We start from the raw sequence: 15,116 nt of genomic DNA, 5'->3' as shown, positions 1-15,116 counted from the left end.
AAATCTGCATCCCTCCTGTACCAACATCTGGAGGTTACCATGTAACTTCACTAAGTGTAGGACCTTGAATCAATGGTGAGCAGTGAGTTCCACTTCCTGTTCATGTCAAGACCACTCATGACCTCATAACTGCCAAATTCAGTAGATATTTTCTGAATAATTTGACTCCTTTACTTTTTACATAAAATTTCTCCTTTAGAATATCACATGGGCCAAAACAAGCTGTCTGTGGTCAGGGTTTGGGCCACCAACTGTAATTTTAGAATATCTGATTAATATTTTTTAAATATATGCTGAATTCTAAGAGGAGCTGAGTAATCTCTTAGCTTTTACTTAGGTTTCATTCACTCTCAGGAAATGGAAATTAGAACAAAATGTAAATCAGGATTCTCTGTGCCCTGCCTCCACCTCCATGAAGCCTCTGGAGTTCTGTTTGAATTCTGTTATCGCTGTGCTGTACCTTGAAAGACTAGCGGCAGCCACCTAATGCAGGATTAGCCAATCAGGTTTGTGCAAGATTTTGGAATTGGGACCCTGAGATGCTAGTCCATCTCTGCTGATCCCTTTTAGAGAGGATACGTAAACTTGGAAGTTGTACACTCAGAAGCAGGGAAAACTTGTTTTCAGAGAGAGAAGCAGCAGCAGATAAGCATCACCTGGCCAGACAAGCAGAAGAGCAATTAAGAGAAGAGTTGCTTGGGCTCCTGATGGCATTCCGGTCCCCTGTCCAGTGCCTCTTCAGGAACAAGTGTTTGGTCGTTAGTATCTGTGAGATAAATATCCCTATTTCCTTTTACTTAATTGCCTTATTATTATTAAGCTAGCTTGAGAGAGTTTCTGTTACTTGCAACCAGGGAATCTCTGTCGAGAGGCAACTAGTGCACTTTCCAGTGCTGATGTACAGGGTATCATTTTGCAGGGAATAGCCTGGAGCAAACGCCTGTCTATTTTTTTCTTTCCAAGTTGACTAGAGTCTAGTGTCAGATAAGACGTGTTACATAAACACTGGGCTCAGATGATTCAGAATAAAATCAACTAGAAAAAAATCAGAGAGACATATATGGACTTCAGAACAAATGTTTATTACTGCTTAATGGGGCCAAAAGGGCAACACAAAGCACTGAAAACATCACTGGCTCACAAAAACAGCCACCTTGTTACCTTCTTGGTTGTATTTGTTTATTTCACAAGGCTTCATTCACACATGAAAACAAGATACTAATCCAATTCAAGTTCATAACAATTATAAAAGTAAACATTTGTTGGGACAATGTACAATAAATTGCACTTTTCTTAACAAGCATTACATTTACATTTACAGAGTGTACTATACATAATACATGGAATTATGAAAACATCTAATTGGTCAATGTTTATAGAGGAGAGATGCTGCTGTTTCTTTTGTAGTCAATTAGCAAAGTTTGGGCTAATCAACTCCTTTATTCTAGAACCTGTTTTCATTAGAGAGGCTGTGGGCAAAATCATAGAATTCATAAAAATAGGTGGCACAGAATTTCTACTACCTCCTCAGGCAGGGAAAGGTAGGAGTTGAAGAAAAGGAAGTGGGGCTGACTGAGAAACTTTTTCCCTCATTTGAACTAAGGATCCATACATTATGCAAAATACCAAAAATAGAGAAACTGATACAAAAGGCTATTGGGACATCTTGGATTCTGGGACCATCTCCAGCTTTATTCTTGTGCTTTCATGACACCAGAGTCTTGATGCATTTATATCCTTATAATTCAGTTTCCTATAGTTTATTCCATATATAATATATAGTTATTAAAAGTTACATTTTAATGGAAAAGGTTTTACATGTTAACTTATTGCCAATGCAAAAGGAAAGTAACCTAAAATGTCCTAAAATGTTCTACTCAATGATTCTTTCTTCTTAGATTACAGTTTTCAAAATACCACTAATGCTGAACCAGGGATGGAGGTGGGAGAATGGGACATGTTGATGAAGATGTTTTTATAGCGGGTAGCAAACTCATTTGGAGATAACCTTGACAGGTAGTCTTTTAGACGGAAGCTGAGAAGGGACCGCCTAACAGCTGACTGTAGTCACTAAGCTACTCGTAAACATCCACTTTTCTCATTACAACTCAAGAGCATCATCTCCTATTGAGGTGCAGCCCACACTTAAAAGATTCATTTGGGTAACTTTTGAAAGATAAGGAAATTCCTAAGGTAAAGGGCTTTGCATCTATTATATGGAAGCCACTGTGAGAGAGGAAGGATGTTTTGGAGCAGTTCTAATTCAATGTGATCATAAGCATGGCAACTAGAGGAAAGAGAGTTTTATATCTGGTAGTTGGAAACATAGGCCACCATGCTGTTGTCTGGCCTTCTGCATATGATCGCTGTGTGTGTATTCAGTTGCATGGTACCTGGGTATACAAAAGAGGCAAGGATCCTCTGTATAAAAGTCTATCAATCACACACACACACCCCAATAGTGTTCAAATCAAACAACAGAGTTTTTCCATTCTCTCTTTTACTTGAAATTGAAGCAAAAAAATCAGGGCTATTTTAGAGTGTGTTTTTTTTTAAGACTAAGTTATACAATAGAGTTATCTTGCTAAGTAATTCAAAGTGTTCTTTCCCAAAGAGAGAAAACAAACAAGATATTTAATTTTTTAAAAAAGTTCCTTTCCCTTAAAGGGGTCCTGAAATCAGACAAAAACTTTAGCAGAATAGTAGACTGATTTCAGCTAAAGAAAAAGAAAACTCAATCCCTTACATTAGTTACATATGTGATTCTCATCCTCAGTAACTAATCAACTCCTTTAAGAATCTGACTCATCTCTTGTGCCCTAAACTGTGTATTCTCTTGTTTTTCTCACTTTTGCTAGGAAATGAAGCCACTAGTTAACTGGAAAATATTTTAGGAAAATGGAGTAGGGGTTTGAGAAAAACAAATATTAATACATAGTATAAAAGAATGAAAAATTTGAAAAAAAAAGATACAAGATAAATGCTATTAAACTTCCCAACATCAGTGCAAAGATTGGTTTTCTACTTTACTATGGAAATTTAAGAAAGCCATGAAGGGCCGGCCCTGTGGCTTGGTGGTTGAGTGCGCGCGCTGCGATGCTGGTGGCCCGGGTTCGGATCCCGGGTGCGCATCGAGGCACCACTTCTCCGTTCATCCTGAGGCCGAGTCCCACATGCAGCAACTAGAAGGATGTGCAGCTACGACACACAACTATCCACTGGGGCTTTGGGGGGAAAAAATAAAATAAATAAAATCTTTAAAAAAAAAAAAAAAAAAGAAAGCCATGAAGAAGAAATTACTAACTTAATAGCTGGGAGAGGCGAAGAAAGAGATTGGTTGTACGGAAAGATAGGCCATAGGCCTATGTGACATTCCTGTTAGTGTTTCTGATAGGCACTCATACACAGAACATTAGGTAACTGAGAATTTCTTTGCATTAAATGATATGTAACTAAATATAACCAAATCGTCATGGCTCAGGATGTGGGAAGCTAGCAAACATATGCACTGCAAAATTCAGCCTGGTTTCTTTCAGCTTTAAAGAACGTGTTAAACAAGATTCTCAAGATATAAAAGCTAATGAACTGAATTATCAAATTGAATTTCATTCCCTTAATTTATTCTGCAGAATTTAATGAAAAGAGAAATCATCCCTTTTCAGAATGTTGCAAATGTTGGATTTTTGGAGGAATGTTTTATACAACATATCCTAGGAAAAGATGGAAAACACTGTAGAATATTTGAAAATTTCCTGGATATTTGGGCTTGTTGATCTCTTTCTAAAATAAATCAAGAGAAAAAGCAGTTCTCAAATACATTTCGCAATAAGTGAAATTAAAACTAGCAGTTAATGCTGGGATGCACGAATTTTCAAAATACACGGTGAAGGACATGTGGTTTGGGATAGAGCTATTATAACATATTGTATAAATAATCATATCATATACCAAGTTTTGAATTTCCTTTCTATCTTTTACTATTGCTACTGACCCAAAGGCATTACAGTGAGGGACAGTTTAGATTTATGGTACCAATACACACACCCAACAATGATATGGAACTGGAGAAGAAGAAAAAAAATCTATAGATTGCCATTATAATGTTTTGAGAATTAAAAGAAAATGCAGAAGACATATTTATTAAATATTTGGAATGTATGTACGTGGTGATTTTGTTTAAAGAAAAAAATGTGAGAGGCTATGAAATTGAGCCAGGTATACAGGTAAGGACTGAGCTGAGAGCCATTCTATTTCTCCCTCAACTACCATTTATGGAAAATTATGCAACTTAGGCATTCTGTGGAATGTGCTGATTTTTGGAAGTTAAAAAGAGCTCTGTACAGAACTATGAGATTCACAAAACACAAAAGAACATCTTTAATTTAGCTGGCCATTTGATAAGGCAACTTGTACAAGGCTTCTTGGAATCAAAGCATGAAGTACCAGTAAAGCTAACAAATTATACTAAATGATTTCTAGAAACAAGTACCAAGATGCAATTTTCTAGCGATTATATTTTACAGAAAAAAAAAAAAAAGATTAGTTTTTCTAAACTACCATGGAGGGAATGTTCAAGTCAACATAGACACTTGGAATGCTGGGTTATTTTCCTTTTTGATCAAAGGAAATGACTATTATGATGAAAGATGTCAGGACAAAAAAAAAAAAATAATTATGTAAGAAAAGTATTATTTGATGAGTGTAACAAAGGATAACAAACAACCCTATCAGTTTTATGGGTTATAGATGATGTAAACACTGATGAAGGGGACTTCTCATTTTAGGAAATATTAATCATTTTAGAGGAAAGGATCCACCATGAGCAACTTGTAGTGCATGCTCCTGGAGCTGAGATGGCTCTTATTTGATTTTTACTTCCAACAGTGTGTCACTTTTAATTGCAACATATGGCACAGATGAGAACACTCTGGCACTACAGAGTTTAAGATCCTTTGCAAAGAATATGTTCCACAATGAAGCCAAGGATGAGTATCAATGAATGTTATTGTACATAGCTGACAGTAGTTTGGTGGCATAAAAGGACCAAAGGCCTCCAAAATAGGTTATAAAATGGGAAAATCAGTCTTGCCCTTACCAAAGGATTTTCTGCAAGTACTATTTATATAGATATGTTAAATATAATTGAAAAAAATATTTCCATCAACTTTTAAACAATAGCTTTACCTTTCCATGAGATAAGTATTTCTATAAAGGTTTTATATTCAATCAAAAATGTTACAAATGCATTTGCATCTCTTCATCTAGGGGTACAAAGGGCACATTTTTAGGGAGCTATAGAAATCAGGAAAAGTTGCCTAACATTAAACTGTGATGATGTGAAGCTGACGTCTGTTTCCCATTTCATAACTTTAACAAAGTTACAGGATATTAGTGTTTCTTTAGCAAGTATATGTCAACATTAAATGAAATACACTGTCCCTGGTTCTGGATTCCATTCTAAGCACAATGGCTGAACCTGGGCCTTTCTAGGCTTCTCTGGTGAAAGTTCCCTAAGGCTGCAACTCGCAATATCCACTTCTGACTTTATGTTTGCCAGGAGTCACAATTGTGTTCATACTGAGGAACTGGCAATTCCTGTGTGGAGTTCTTAAAAGGACCTGTTAGAATACCAGGACTAAAATGATTTATTTTATCCTGTGTTTATCAGAATCTCAGTTTCTTTTATCTAGTGTATATTCTCGATAGCCTATCTTATTCCATGGTTCTTGGCACTTCATTTCCAGAAGTACCCAACAGAAAATGAAAATGAACCAACTCTCTTGGGGCCTGTTCAATCCCAGGTCTGTTCTTTCCTTTGGACAGGTTATCGCTATCTAGGGAATCATGTTCAGGAGGAAACCTGACAGTGGTTGAGACCAGCCCCACAGTGTGCTTCATCTGAATAAATCCTGAAAAGTTAAGAGGTTTAGGATTCAATCCTATCTTTTTAATTTTCTTTTTTGCTGTCACAGATATCCTCCTATCATTTCAACCTTGGAATAAAAGACATCTCCATTTTTATGTAGGATAAAAATAATTATGAATAATTACTTCTGAATAAAAAGCTTTTAGTTCTGAATTACTTATTTCCAACTAAACATCAGGCATATAAAATAATGTGTAATACTATGATGGATCTGAACATGGCCTTCCATGAAGAAGCTCAAAAACAGGTATTCAACATACATCAGAGCAGTTTCAATAACGTCCCTTTGAAAAGTGTCATAGAAGAAAGAGTAGAGAGCTACTGAAAGATTCTGGCTTGCTTTCTGGCCTCCTTTACTTTCCTTCAAAGGGACCACCAGGAAGAATCCCCCCGGGCTTCCCAGCGCTTTGATCCTTGTGCTCTTGTGCTTGGTTGAGGCTGGAACTATGTGCTCTCCTTGGGTGGCTGGGTGGCCTGTGGCAGCTGCAGTGGCTGAGTGCCCGTGGCCGTTTTGATAGAGTTCAGGGTTTTGCTAAACCAAGAGTTTTTTGCAGCTTGTATTTCATTCATAAGGGCTCCTCTCTGATGTTCAAGTTCCTAATTAAAGAGAGAAATCATCGGAGTTATGTAAATGTTTTCTCTCTGCCAAAAAAATCAGAGTATAGCTTTTCGGAATCCCCAGGTCTGTATAGCCATAATCTTCCTCCCACAAAACCCAGGAGAGATTTAACTGGCTTCTTAATGCAAGAAAAAAGTTTAGAGCTAAAAGAGTTACCACTTAAAACCAGGATCTGTGCTTTTTCTGAACAGTGAAACTAAACCTCATTTTATCTTTTTTTCTTCCCTGCAGTTTAGGTCCAAATTAGGTTTAGGTTACAATCTGAGATAACATGTTTAAAACCACAATAGACATAAGCGTATGGACGGATTGAGTTTCTTTTTTGTGTGAGTGTGTGAGGAAGATTAGCCCTGAGCTAACATCTGTTGCCAATCCTCCTCTTTTTGCTGAGGAAGACTGGCCCTGGGCTAACATCTGTGCCCATCTTCCTCTACTTTATATGTGGGATGCCTGCCACAGCATGGCTTGATAAGTGCTGCGTAGGTCTGCGCCTGGGATCCGAACCAGTGAACCTCAGGCCGCTGAAGCAGAGCGCGTGGCCTGGGCCGGCCGCTGGATGGATTGAGTTTTGACTGATAGTGTAAGCATGAATGAGGTCTAGTTCCAAACCTTGGGCTTCTCCCTGAGGACCACGAGGTCCAGTGCAGAAACAGTTACGGATCACTGGTGCAGCGCAGGCTGGAGCCGTGGCAGGAGACTGTGGTGGGTAGGGATTACTGGTGGAAAGGAAATGGGGACAGTCCATCTGAAGCCAGGGCTGTTTTCCTAATTATGTTATCTTCCAATATGGAAAGGGATTTGGCAAAATCAGGTAAAGATGAAAAGAAGGTCCAAAGAAAGGAATGTATGTCAGCCAGTGTTCAACTGTCGGGGGCAGGACTGGGGATGGAAGGGGTTGGCCTCCATTTTCAGGATCAGCTGCCACAGTGACCAAGTTCAAGGAGAAAGGACCTCGGCAAAAAATCTCAGGGTACACTAAAAACGCATAGGCTTAAGTTCTCACAAGATATAATTTTAATTATTAAAATTTCATTTCAAACTATGTGTTTGTTTATATCAGTGTTTAAAAATACTGACACAAAATGCAACTATGTAGGACACATTAGTGGGCAGAAAATGTATTTCTCATATAAAGTAACATGTTAGGATTCTGAGCTTGACAGGTATATTCTAAAGTACTAGGATATCCTAGACCACGAACTGTTTATTTTTTCTTGTCGCTCTTTTATGGAATCACTCACCTGGATTTTGCACTTGGCCTCCACCAGCTGCAGTTTGGTTTGTGCCAGTTCCAGCTCCATTTCCCTCAGCTGCTTCTTCAGTGAGTCCTTCTCATCGTCTGATTCAACGCCCTGCTCCTCTGTGTTTACGGCTGCTGGTTTCAAAGCGCCCTCCTTGCTGAAAATGTCACTGCAGTGCTTACATGCCATCATTTTACCCTGAAATATCCAACAGGGACAACCAACATCAAACTGTAGTGCACAGCACAAATCACTTCCTGAAACAATATGACATGATGTTTTAGACGCTGCTTGTTGTCATCAAATGCAGGCCCATTTCTGAAGGTAATTATTTTTCTTGTGCTGCAACAAAAATGGTTATAGTCAGCACAAAACCCAACTATCCAAGACAGGTGCTCCTTTTTCTTAAAAGTTTCTCCAGAGAGACCCTGGAAATAGAAAGTATGATAGCATCTCTCTGAAATCTGTCCTAGAAATTTGTGCTACCATTATTCTTAATTATTAACCTTAATCTTATCTCTACCATTTAGGCCTGAAGCCTTTGGTGTCATCTTTTCATTAGCTTCTCCTTCATTCCATATTCAGCTGCTCATTCAATTCTTCCCCTGACATGTCCAAGCTCTCACTATCCCATGCCTGAATCCCTAAAATTCACATTCTCAGTCCCCACTGATTTCTTCCCATCCATAATACACTTTTCAGATTCCTGCCTGAGTATAATTCTTAAAAGATATCTTATAAGATAACTCTCTTAAGAACCTATAATAATAATTAGCCCAGTACTGGCACAAAACAGGCACACAGCAAGTATTTGTTATATAGTTATTGCTGACTAAATAAAATGTTCAAGTGGTAGCTTTTGATCTGGGTCTTAAATGATTAAAAGTTGACCAAGCTGGGTAAGCAGTTTTATTAGGCTGAACCATATGAAGGAATAGATTAATTTCACAAGAGGGAGGAGGACCTCTCAGCAGAGAGAACACCGTGTGCAAAGATGCTGCACCATGGGAGAACTGCGGGGAGTTTCAGATAGCTTAAGCAGAGAGTAAGTGAAGCAACAGTGAGGGGTTCGAAGTGAGAAGAGTTCTCCATGGCCACATTGTAAAGTTCCTTAAGTATAATGCTATGGAATCCTGATTTTATCCTATAGAAAATTCGTCCATTCACTTCATCAAATCCTGTGCCACATGTTGGAGATAGAGCAATGAGCCTCTGAAGCCGCAGTCTGGCAGACATGCTGCAGTACTAAGGTGTGGTCGATTCCCACCTAACATCCATCTCTCCTCTTCCTAAGTAACAGAATCCCATTTGGGCTGAAAATATGCCCAGTTAAAAGGCATCATTTCCCAGATGCCCTTGATGCTAGGTGTAGTCATGAAATTAAGTTCTGATATGTAAGCAGAAAGGTGGTGTGGAACTTAAGAAGGCTACTTAGAGAGAGCTCACCCAGATGGAGGTGGGCCCTTGTATCCCTGCATCTCCTTCTGACCTAAAACTCTACCACGGAATGTGGGTGTGATGGTGGAAACTCCAGTTGACAGGTTTGACTTTTAGGTGTCCTTTTTTTTTTTTTTTTTAATTTTTTTTTGTTTATTGCAGTAACATTGGTTTATAACATTAGGTGTCCTTGAGAATGGATGCCCATGCCGAGGATATGGGTCACTAATAACTGATGAGCTTGGATCGCTGACAAAACCAAGGATCTTTCTAGTCCTAGACTTCTTTTACATGAGATAATTGACATCTTTTGTGTTTAAGCCAATGTTATTTTGGGTTTCCTATATGTGGCCAATCTAATTCTAAACTGATACACAGAGTGATATAGTCAAATTTTATATTTGGGGATGCTCATTCTGATTACAGTGTAGAGGATTAACTAGAGGGGGGATGTTGATAGAGGAAGGTTGTTATTGGAAGCTACTGCATCATACTAAACAAGAGATGAAGAGGAAGTAGCACTGCAGAAAGAGGAGTGTGGTGTATGGTATAATAGTGTGTGTAATGGTGTAATGGTTAAGGGTATGGACTGTTGAGTCTGATTCTCTGGGTTCAAATCCCAGCACTACTGCTTATCAGCTATGTGACCTTGAGGAAATGAATTACCTATTTTGGTGATCATTATCAATAAAAAGAAGACACAATAAGTCAATAAAAAGAGGATATAATAGTATCTACCTTCTCAGGTAGTTGTGAGGGTTAATGGGATAATACACAGAAAGCCTTGGAACAGCACACACAGTAAGTGTTTAATAAGTGTTAGTTGTTCTTTATTCTGGTTAAAAAAGTTCCAGTTCCTCTTTCTGAACGTCATGGCCTTTCACTAGGTAACCCCACCTACTTACCCAATATTTTCCTCTATTCCTATTGCACACTCTAATCACATCAGTCTCCTTAATGAGACACTGAGATCTCATTCCTATTTCTGGGTCTTCATTCACAGTGTTTCTTCCAGAATGTCCTTTTTAAATCCTTCTAACTGAATTCTACCCATCCTGCTTTAGTCCAACCAGGTCTAAAGTCATCCTTGGTCGGTAGTTCTCATGATTTTCCTTTCTCTACAACTCTGATTGTCTGTCATCTAACTTAGCACTCACTCATATGCCTTTGAACTATTTCCTAAACGTTTCATGTGCATATGTACATAACTTGTTCCTGTAGGAAAATTATAGGCTCTTTGTCATGTATAATTTCTATACAAAACAGAAGTTTAATAGCTATGCACATAGTAGATGCTCAATAAAACCTTTATTGAGTGATCAATATAAATCCTTGTTTCATTTTTATTTCCACAAAGATTTTAGTTCAGGACACTTAACCCTTTTATGCCAAGACACTACATCAGCTGAGTCCTGGTCAGTGTGCCTCGAATGTATAAAGAATGATAAAGGCTGAGTAGGAAGAGGGGCCAAGGCAGACCAGAAAGGGAAGATAAGAACCCCAACTGCAGCAGGTCTGGGGAGGGAGACCACCAACTCTATACTCACTAATGATCTCAGACTGATGTTTTATAAGATGAAATAAGAAAAAAAACACTTTTGGAATAAAAGTCAGAACAAGGTTCATATTTTCAGTTCTCATGTCTCAGATTTTCAGATTATAATTTATAAAAATACATATTTATTGTGTGCCAAGTATTAAACTAAGCGCTTTACATACATTATATTATTTAATCTTCAAAATTACTTTATGAGACAGGATCTGTTTTCTGTATTTTACACAATACAAAATAAAGCTTAGACAGGTTAAATAACTTGTCCAACTTGTTCAATTATATGCTCAAGTGCCTAGGATGCATTTATTTACTAATGTTAAACCTGAATATATTTAAATAGAACTACGTTAGTTTTCTGTAATATCGGTCCCAAGAGTTAGCTGTGCCAACACTGCTTCTTAAGAATACCAATCCATTTGGTTTACTGTTGTTTCTATAGAATATGCAATCGCTTTTTTCAAATAGATAAGCAACATAAGGAGTTTTACCACCAGGGGGCAGCATATAAATAAATGCTACAGAGTTTCTTTAAAATCAAACCTCTAACATTTTTGCAGAAGAATCAGTTACCCAATACGTGTTTTCCAGCCAAGTTCTATACTGCCCACGGTGTTGACTATTTAAGAGAGCAGCGGGATGATCCCACTGGGTTGCACACGAAGCCACATCAGTTCAGCAGAGTCAAGATGCAGGTGCTAATGGTTCCCAGGTTCCACTTTTCAAGAAGGCTCAGGCTCCGCTTGTGACAATGCTGGAATCTTCCCTCCTTTTCTGTTACCTGCCTCAGACAGCCCATAAGATTTATGGGAACATAATCTTTCAGCTGGCAGGGGAGAGGGTCACACCCCAGTCAGGAGAGAGATACCATTCTCCATAATTCCCAGATCCTCTAGAACAAGTGGGGCGGGGTGGGTGGGGGTGTGATGTCTACAAGCCATCCTGCCTGTGGGGCATCCTCACGTATTGGGATCTTCCCAGCAGGCACTCACTCACGACTATGTGAATTTGGAAGAAACTAGATCACAGAGCTATTTCACGCTTCCTCACCTTTACCACTTCCAGCTCCTCCTTGCTGGCTGCTTGCTGTTTCTCCAGTCTGGTGCTTAGCTGGGAACAGATCTGAGGGAGAGAAAAGAGTTTCTTTACTAGAAAATAGAACGACTCTTACAGCATGTGCACATACTGTTTATCGACTCACATATCACTCTAGTATCTCTGATGCTAGAAGAAATTTTGCAAATGAGTAGCACTGAGTAGGCCAGTCATTTCTCCAACGAGCAGCAGAAAGCCTGACGGTATTCCATGTGTAAAGCATATCTCTATTTTAATTAGTAGAAAAAACACATGGGGTAGATTTGATTTCTTTCTGTCACTAGCCTTCGTAACAGGTTCCAGTGAATTTCTGTCCTCACCTTGGAATCAATCTATAGAATCTTTGCTGAGTATCTATTTTGTGCAAGGGACTAGGCTGGGAATCTGATGAAAAGAATTCTGAACCAGAAACATCTTCTGTCTACAGCCACAGAAAGTGTCTCAGTCTTCAATTACAAAAGTTTCCTTAGGAAGTGGCAGAGTGAATAAAAGAAAAGTTAAAATGACCAGAAAATAATAAAGATGAAAACTCTTATCAAGTGGTTTGGTATGAAACCAAATGAAAAGCCTGGAAGTCAAACTTGACTACTTTCTGGCATTGTGTCCTTGGGCAAATTCACTAACCTTTCTAAGCCTCAGTTTCCTCATAACTGAGAAGTGCTGTGCTGTGATAATTGATGGAAAAAAATGTATGTAAAGGGTTCGATATAGCATCTGGCTGATAGTAAGTGCTCATTAAATAAAATCTCATTATTATTGATTCTGAAATAAAATGCTAACAAGTACTATGAACAGGTAGAAATAAGTGCTTTCAAAGCCCCAAAAAAATTATTTAAAAAAAAATTGGAAAGTTCAACTCTTGTTGAACTTGAGTGAAATAATCTTTTATTTTTGAAAAATTGAATTAAAAAGTTAGAGGATGTCAAATTTTAAAGCGTAATTAGTACAAAAAACATAGAACATCTACCTCTATTACCAAAACAATATTTAAAAAATCCCAGTCTACTCCAAAACAGTCCTAGAGACCAGGGCCTGCTTGTTGAGTTCAGCCTCCAATACCTCCAGATCGAAGCCTGGAAACAATGAATAGGACTGTACTGACTGATGTTAAAAAGAAGCGATCTCTCTAGTAATTTTGGCAAACCACATACCCTTTTAAATAAACCAAAACATTCTGAAATATAGCCAATAATAGCCAATTCCAATTACACAATGCATTTAGATTATGTTTTATGTCCTAATTATCTTTGAACACATGGGTCTGTTGCCTTTAGGTTACTTGAAGTGCTTGCCAGATGATATTCAAGAATAGTCCCAAGGATTTGAAGAGCACTACACAGAAGAGCCTCCCATGGCCTAATGTGGTGATGAAAAAAAAATGCATTTGCAGTGATGGTAAGTTCCAGAGCACATGGTCTTGAATGTTCCTTGTATTGGTTAATGTCTAACCATCCCTTCTCCTAGGTACCCAGATGCAAAATCTCAGGATCACTTGCAGTGTTTTCCCTTGTCTAGCGAAACATGACTGTCTTTTGTGTCTCCCTCTTCTCCATTTTCATTACTACTTATTTTAGTTCAGGGCCCTCTTTTTTCTCACCTGGACTTTGCTGTTAGCCTCTTACCGGTCTGTGTCTTTGCCTGTGGATCTCTCCACTTGGTTCCACATTTCTCACTGGGACAGGGTAGAACCAACGATATGTCCCTGATCATGGCACTTTCCTGCTCAAACATCCCCACTACAAACAGCATAAGACCCAAACTCCTCAGCCTCTCCCTGAAGACCTTCTTGAATGGGGCCCCAACTCACCTTTGCTTCTCTTCTGTACTCGAAACTCTTTTTTTTAATTTTTTTTATTTTTTAAATTTTATTTATTTTTTTCCCCCAAAGCCCCAGTAGATAGTTGTATGTCATAGCTGCACATCCTTCTAGTTGCTGTATGTGGGACGCGGCCTCAGCATGGCTGGAGAAGCGGTGCGTCAGTGTACACCCGGGATCCGAACCCGGGCCGCCAGTAGCGGAGCGCGCGCACTTAACCACTAAGCCACGGGGCCGGCCCTGTACTCGAAACACTTGCCAAACAAAACTATTTCTGTTCACTAATCTACCTCCATCCCTTTGCACATGCTGTTCCCTCTTTCCATCCTCTCCTTCTCCATCTCCACATACCCAAATCTCACCTAGCCTGTGAAGCAAGCTCAAATCACCCCTTCTCCAGGAAGGGTTTCCTCATTTCCCATATGTAATAAGTTCCCTTTCCTCTTATTTATACACAGGTATTATCTCCCCATTACAAGATCAGCTTCTAGAGGTGAGAAATTGAATTAATTGTCTTTTATTCCTCCAAAGTATCAAGGCTCACATGGTGCAGGCATTAAATAAACATATGTTGATTACCATAAAAGAGAGTAAGACAGCTCTGAAGCCTTATTTCTAAATAAATCTTCCATGAAGGGGAGGAATCCTAATGGATAGATGTTCAAGTGAACTAGTTCCAAAAAAAGCATGAACAATTTAATTGATGTTTTCATTTATATAGCAACAATGCAGTATATTACAGTGATTATTTCTAGTCAGCAAGATTAAGGGATGTTTGTTTTCTTTGTGTTCTTCTGCACTTTCCTAATTTTCCACAAGGAACATAAATTTCATTTACAAGCAGAAAAACACGTTTAAAAAGAAAAGCAAGCATCAGACTTCAAACTACTCTATGAAGCAGGAGACCCCAGGGAAATTCTTGGATAAGTAGGTGGCATACAGTGCCTTAATTAATTCTAGAAAACTGGAACTTGAACAGACCATTCAGGGTCGCTCAGCAATGAGAGGAGTCCTTGCCATGACCCAGCATGACCAGCAGGGACAGGAAGATACTACTGGACTGGGAATGAGGGTTTTCTGGGACCACTCTGGTGATGAGGCCAGAAACATCCTCAAGGAGAGCAGCCCTCCATTAAAAGATTATTTTAAGGTTCACAAAAGGAGGTTTCCTGCTAGCACTGGAGTGCGTTGGGTAAGGCTACACGGCCATGCGGGAAAAAGAGCTCCCACATTCTATACTCTGACAGCAAAGGACACGCTGATCTCCTAGCTACTGCCATTTAATACAGTCACTAAACTTTAGTCCTCGGCAAAGAGGCAAATGTTACTAGTGGAATCTACTGGAAACCAGCTTCTGAGAAGGGCAGAGACAGGATCCCAATGGTAATAATGAGGATTCCTGTTTCTCTAAAACTACCAAACATTGTGAA

The 15,116-nt window shown here is 38.8% G+C and overlaps 1 protein-coding gene across 8 annotated transcripts in view; it reads right to left on the bottom strand.

Moving 5' to 3' along the window:
- Positions 1–1,061: 1,061 nt before the first annotated feature.
- The window catches only part of RABGAP1L (RAB GTPase activating protein 1 like), a 701,003-nt gene continuing 686,948 nt past the window's right edge, over positions 1,062–15,116 (bottom strand). For all 8 annotated transcript variants that reach the window (XM_087438180.1, XM_004425016.3, XM_087438183.1 and 5 more), the window contains 3 exons: positions 11,826–11,897; positions 7,787–7,984; positions 1,062–6,523 (listed from right to left, as the gene is read on the bottom strand). In XM_087438180.1, the coding sequence (XP_087294306.1) occupies positions 6,371–6,523; positions 7,787–7,984; positions 11,826–11,897 (423 nt within the window). In that variant the 3' untranslated portion in view covers positions 1,062–6,370. The remainder of the gene's footprint in view (positions 6,524–7,786; positions 7,985–11,825; positions 11,898–15,116) is intronic.

This window comes from Ceratotherium simum, chromosome 2 (assembly GCF_057802395.1).
Source record: "Ceratotherium simum simum isolate JZ-2026a chromosome 2, ASM5780239v1, whole genome shotgun sequence".
NCBI lineage: Eukaryota > Metazoa > Chordata > Mammalia > Perissodactyla > Rhinocerotidae > Ceratotherium > Ceratotherium simum.
The sequence above is the reverse complement of the archived record's forward strand: the minus strand, read 5'-3'. Positions and strand labels throughout refer to the sequence as shown.